Raw genomic sequence first — 6,705 nt, 5'->3', positions numbered from 1 at the left:
GTCGTCTTACCTCCATGACGACATCACAGGCACTGGGCTGAATGGTCCCCCCTGAAGGTTTAGGGACCCCTGGCGGATAATGCCCCCTCCACCCCCCTAATATCCTAGTGCGCTGCAGGGGGCTGGGTTACGCATTGCCATTTGCGAGACCTTGCGTCTATCTTCACCGCTCCTCTCAGCCCCCCTCTTATAAGGACATCGCTCAAACCATCCTGTCACGCGCAGGGGGTAAGATAGCTCACGGGGTCAATGCATTTTTCTCAGAGATCTGTGTTTTACCTGAAGTTTGCGAAGAGCCGACTCGAACATGTATGGTTCCTAGGAGGGACACGTGAGCACCTTTAAGGAGGGGGTCCCGTTAGTGGCGTAATGAGGATAGAGACGCTTAAGGCATGGACAGAGTGGGCTCAAGCCCAGGGCTCCGGCCCTCCAAAGGGCCTCCGGATAGAGCTGCCCTGTTCTGCAGGGTCTCGCCCTAACAGGCCCTGAGTTTCATATCTCACAGATATTCACTAGCCGAGGGCCGACTGGCGCCTCCTGACGCCTGGGACTCCCTCAGTAGTTGACCCCCCTCCTCCCCTTTCCCTTACCTCCCCTATCCCGAGTCGCCAAGCTGCTAATGCCCGCGTCACACCCAGTGGCGTAACAAGGGCCCCGCAGCCCCCGCCCTCAGAGCTCCAGGGGCCCCTCAGCACAGAATACTGTGCACGGGCGACAGTCCCCCTGACTGAGTCCACGGGGGTGCCACACCCCCCAAAGGTACTTTACTGGGGAACCCCTCAATTTTCGTTACGCCACTGGTTACACCCCTGCGCTGCTTCCCGTCTCTACCATAACCCGAGTTGCGCGTTTGCACGTCATGTGGAGTGCGCGGCGCGGACCCCTCCGCCTCTGGTCCCGGCACGCCCTCCTCCCTCTCTTCCCTGTCGCTCAAGCGAGCCTCAGTCCCCTCGATCTGCGCATCAGTACTTGCTCCCAGCGACCTCTCACCCCTCCTTCCATATGAGTCCATCCTCCTCCAGTCTGTCCTCCCCCTTCACCACACAACCAGCCCCGTCTCAGCTACACCTGTCTGTTACCCCTCCCTCAACAGCCCCTGCTCCCATACTCATCCTCGTTTCACCACTCTCTTTATCAATCTGTGAATCTCTAATACCCCCCATTCCCCGCCACTCCCCCCGGCTCTTCCTTTCATCCTTTTGCCTTTCTAGGTTCTATTTCTACATTCGGCAATCTGTCGCAGTCCCACATATTCGCCTCCTCTCTCCTCTTCATCCCGCTGCCCTCTCTCCCTCCTTAGGATCTGCTCCACATTTCACCCGTCTGTCACCTCTCCCTTACCTGTCCCTGCATTCTGCTCTCCCTTTTATCTGTCCACAATCTATCATCTGCTCATTGGTCCCTGATCCCCTTTCATCCGTCGGGCCCTCTCTTTAATTAGTCCCTGGTCTCTTCTTCGCTCACCTGCCCGCAACCCCTGCTAGTCCGGCCCCTCCTTTCACCAGTCTGCCCACTCCCCGCTCACACACCCCTGCGCCCCTTTCCGCCTACCGCTCTCCCCTCAGTAGCCCCGCTCTCTTTACACAACTCTGTCCCCAACACCCCTCACCAGCTCCTGCTCTACGTTCACCTGTCAGTCTACTCTCCCCTGAGCGATCCCTGCGCTCTCCCTTTCATCCACCTTTCTACTCTCTTCTCACAAGTCCCTGCTCCCCTATCACCACTGACCCCTCCCGCTCACCAGCTAGTCTCGGTGAAACGTTTCACCTGCCTGCACCCTCCCCTCGCTGGTCTTTGTTATCCACTCACCATTCTGACCCAACACACACACTTTCCCCGTCTGTCCCCTCTCTCCCAGTAGCCCCGGCTCTTCTTTCCACCTCTGTGCCCCTCTCCCCTCGCTGGTATTTGTTATACGTTCACCATTCTGGCCCAATACACACCATATTTATACTTTTTTTGCGCTGCATTTGCGTCATTTTCTGATGCAAAAGCAGCGCAAACTTGCAAAATACAATTGTATTTCGTACGTTTGCGCTGTTTTTGCGACGCAAATGCGGCGCTAACAAAGTATAAATATGGGCCACACTTTCCCCATCTGTCCCCTGCCCCCCACTAGTCCCAGCTCTTCTTTCCATCTCTGTGCCCCTCTCCCCTCGCTGGTACTTGTTATCCAGTCACCGTTCTGACGCAACACACACAGAGACACACACACTTTCCCCCATCTGCCCCCACTAGCCCGGGCTCTTCTTTCTATCTCTGTGCCCCTCTCCCCTCGCTGGTACTTGTTATCCAGTCACCGTTCTGACGCAACACACACAGACACACACACGGGACACACACACGCAGTCTGCCCCCCACTAGTCCCGGCTCTTCTTTCCATCTCTGTGCCTCTCTCCCATCGCCGGCTGTAGCTCTCCGTTCGCCAGCCTGCTCTCCCGCACAAACTGCTCCCTTCGCCCCTTTTGCCCTCTCTCGCTCATTATTAGGCGCCCTCCACGTCGCACCGCCATCCCTCGCCCTCACCAGTTCCTGCACACTGCTCCCCTTGTCATCAGTACAAACCTCGCGTGTGCTGTCCCTCCGCTCTTTCTCCTCAGCTGACCCCCTCCATCTTTAGTCCCCGCTCTCTGGTGCTGCCGCCTGCCCCCGGCTCCTCTCACCAGGCCGTGTTTGCTCTGGTCAGTGTGGCCACTCTCCACGCACTCGTTCCTTTCACTCTCATTTTCATTCGCCTACTTTCCCCTCACTCTTCTCTGATTATCTTCTCAGCCGTCTGCCCCCCGTCCCTTACTAGTCCTGCCCTCCTTACACCCGTCAGCTCCCCCTCTCACTAGCCTCTGCTCGCCTTTTCAACCCCCCCTTCCTCGCTAGCTGCTGCTCCCCCTTTCATCCGCCAGCAGCCGCTCCCTCGGTAGGCCTCACTCTCTCTGGGCAGCCTGTCCCTTGCCCCAGCTGGGCTCTGCTGGCCCTGGTTCTCCCCGTCTCGCTCACAATGTATGTAGCTTTATGTCTGACCCGGACTCACCCATCGCTGCCTGCACCCCTCTTCTGTCACCCAGTGGCACAGCAAGGGTGCGAGGGAGTGCTCCTGGCGTCACCACCATCCAGGCAGTAGAGGGCCGTCATAAATGGAGTGAAGTGGGCCCTTTAACCCCCTGGGCCCCGGAGCCCCTACCGCACAAGGGATGGCTGCGCGCTCTCCACAGCTCATAAATGTCTGGTGCTCTCTGCCCCCCACCGCCCCTGCACTAAACCCGCTTTGCGGCACTTCCCTGGTTGGGTGACTCTCTTCACAGCAGGTGTCTTGGTGCATATTCATTCCCTGTAGCCACCCCTTCCCACCTCTTTCTTGATCACCTGCCCTGAGAAGTCACTCTCCCCCCTCACTGCGTGACTCGCCCACATCCTAGCCCAGGGCTCGGCCCCTGCCCCTCCCTTCTTCCGGCCACACTCCCTCCCTTGCGCAGGTCTCAGCCTCTCCCTCGCACATCTGGGCTCCCTCCCAGCCTCGGTTTCAGGAGTGCTAGCGCCCTCCTGTGGCTGCGGCAGGCATCACCCACCTCCCCAGGGCGGTATATAAAGGGCGAGCCGTGGAGCGGGGCTAGGAGTCTGCGGAGAGAGTGGAGAGCAGTCGGGAGTATCTGAGCATCACCTGAGCATCACTCCAGCCTCCCCGAGGAGCTACCCCAGAGCCCCGAGCAGCAGAACCCCTGAGGACCAGAGACCCCCAGCAGCCCCCATGGCCCTGAAGCAGAAGTCGCAGCCCCCCTACCTGCACCTGGCCGAGCTCACAGCTTCCCAGTTCCTAGACATCTGGAAGCACTATGATGCGGACGGTAAGCGCTATACTGGATGAAGGAAGTTTGTACTTTACAGAAAGAATTCTGGACACTTGTTACTAGATAGTCAGTGGAAGTGCAGTGCCCTTGTCGTACCCCAGTTCATAACGGTGCTTTACTGTGGCTGTTGCAAAGTTTTGAGTGTCAATACGTCTCGTGCATCAGCTTCGGGGCGCTTTGAGACGTTGCAAGAGTAAAGTCACGCGGTACTCTCAAAGACACATTTTGGGTGAAAATTTAGTTTTGCTGTATACAGCGGGTAGGTGCCTTTTATGCCGGTACGGTCTATGTACCCTTTCGCGTTTTTATACGTTGATTTATTCGTTTTATGTAAAGCGCCTACACGCGGTGACACTGCACCTTTCGGGCGCTTTAGGATTCCAAATAAATGTTGGTAATAGGGCCGTCACGGCGTGCAGGAAGAAATGCGTTTTATGTGTAAATATGCAGTAGCTGGCATACCATCTCTTTTATACGAAAAGAATAAACTCAACAGCTCGGCGGGTTGATGCATCTGCTGGAGCGCGCGCATCTATATATAGACAAGGACAGTCAGAGAGCGGCGCAGTTTTGGATGGAAAAGGGGGGGCAAGCTTAACGCAGGTTTGACAAGTGATCTCAGACAATTCATTTTCGGGACCTATTTTTATTTCAACAAAAGGAAATACACATTTTTTAAGGCTAGCAGATTGTTTAAGGCCCTTACATAGAGGAAGAAATCTCGAAATGAGAAACAGTGCATTTCGAGACCACTTGCGTCCGACCAGCTAAACGAGAGCGATAGCTCAGTGGGTAAATTCACTGCCACATCGAAGAGTATGGTCATGGAATTACTTGATTCACAAACCGTTAACCTGCTGGCCGCCTCCAGGCGCTTTGGGCAGACGAGGGGACAGCCAGACGGGCATATCCAGGTTGCCCGCAGTGGTGTGTTCTGGTGGAGTGGGACTCGGCGTTGTCTTCCAAGCCCCTGAAATCGGGCCACAAGGTGTGCAGATATTAAAATGCTTCATACCTCATCTCAGGAGCCCCACACTGGTGGAAATGAAAGGATGGCCAGAGCTGCCACTTTAGAAGTGGGAATCAGGTTCGAGTCTCGACTTCGGCTCAACATCCTGTGATTATGGATAAATCACTTAATCCCACACCTGCCAAAAACTATATGTGGAAGTGCCTTTGTGTAATGTAATTGGTGTTCGTGTACAGACCTCCAATATCTTCTGGTCTGGCTGGTGCTATATAAAAACTGCAAAAATAGATTCCAGTCGACCAGTTACAGATGGATTCTATTAGACCCAGTTGCCTGCGGGCTTTAGGATGTTCGGAGCAAGCGCTTGCCTACTATGGAGCAATCCCAGGTGTACCTTGGAATTTGTTCGTGGTACCTGGTGGTGTCTCTCCAGATTTTAATTCGACCAGCACAAGTATATGGCCAAATACAAACAGAAATGTTACAGCTAGATCCAGCGGAAACCATTTGTAAGTCGTCCGCCCAAATTTCTTCCAGGGATGCCCTTTATTAGACAAATGAAATGAAAGCGACGCCGGAGCGGCCTGTGATCTTTTCAGAGTACAGATTTGAGAGACCAAGCAAATGAGGCAGCGCGGTGGGTTGAGGCGCCTGCTGCGAGCCGCAGGCCAGATGCTAGACACGGTGAGCTTGGCTCAAACTTCTGGCTTCATTAGGTTCGGCTCAGTGATTTGGGCAGTAGGAAAAACCGTTGCTCATAGAGCCACGAAGCAGTAAGAATGTTCTAGCACGTGAAATAAAGAATCAAGGTATATATTTTTTAAAGCTTACCATGCAGATGTCTGGAGAAAAGTGGAAACGTTAACGTGCAATATCTTCCGCCCGTTAAAAAACCAAGAGGGCGTACCCACCAAATGTGAAAGGGGTGACCGCCACCCGGCAGCGTACCCAGTGTGCCATGGACTCTACTGCCCCCGGCTGCTGTTTGAATTATAAAATACAGAAGTAAACAGGGTTCAACCCCACAAACCCGCCCTGCAGGGCTCCGGGCTCAGGTGACACAGCACCTGCTGCACAATGGAAGCAACGCCCCTGCTTCCACCCAGGGACGCAGCTCGGTCAGTAAAATGGGTTGGTTGGGAGGAGGGGAATGGGGGGGGCGGGGGCAGTTAAGCTTCAAATTTCCCAACAATCCCTCTGGCACATAATGTTAAAATAGGTTATCCGACAAGCCGGGCGCACAGAGGGGCTTAAGGGGCACCGGAAATGCTTATTGATAGGGATACTAAGTGATAGAGCGCAGATCATTGTAGGAACTAACCAACATTTTTTAATTCTTTCGGAACAGAGAGGGGGAAAGAGTGTGTGAGCGTTTTTGTCTATTTGAGTGTAAAAGTCCCTGGTGAAATCTGACAGACTCCGCGCCATATCTGACTGAAAGCACCCGAACCGAACTGCTGACATTTCTTAGGGGTGTAACGCCCCAAACACCCCTTGCTTCCACCCCTTTTGCTCGTTCTAAACATGCATATTTTCGAGCCATTCCACCTTCAGCACCCCTTGTGCAGTGAGGATCTGTGTGCCCCCTTTCGCCCCCAACACACACGTCTCCATCCTCCGACTTCTCGGGCGTGACGGAGCGCGTGCCGTGTCCCCGCAGTTCTCAGGGGTGACATCAGTCCAAAGTGAGTTACAGACACCCCGTGCTCCCCTGGCTGTACCCATCTTTCCTCGCAGCGACCAGTACCTACTTTTACAGCCTCTCAGACCTCCTCTCCCTAGTAGAACCTGCTCTCCCCCTCTTCCTGTCTGCGCCCCCTCCCCAGCAGCCGCTTCCAACACACCCTGCTTTTTATTACTTCTTTTTCGGACACCCCCTCCCATTGGCCCTCG

General features: G+C 54.8%; 1 protein-coding gene across 1 annotated transcript in view; it reads left to right on the top strand.

Moving 5' to 3' along the window:
* The first annotated feature begins 3,604 nt into the window (after positions 1–3,604).
* Positions 3,605–6,705, top strand: part of CALB2 (calbindin 2) — a 153,570-nt gene continuing 150,469 nt past the window's right edge. The window contains exon 1 of the mRNA XM_069217466.1: positions 3,605–3,839. Coding sequence (XP_069073567.1) covers positions 3,743–3,839 — 97 coding nt within the window. The 5' untranslated portion in view covers positions 3,605–3,742. The remainder of the gene's footprint in view (positions 3,840–6,705) is intronic.

Source organism: Pleurodeles waltl, chromosome 12 (genome assembly GCF_031143425.1).
Source record: "Pleurodeles waltl isolate 20211129_DDA chromosome 12, aPleWal1.hap1.20221129, whole genome shotgun sequence".
NCBI lineage: Eukaryota > Metazoa > Chordata > Amphibia > Caudata > Salamandridae > Pleurodeles > Pleurodeles waltl.
This window is presented reverse-complemented; position numbering and strand designations above follow the sequence as displayed.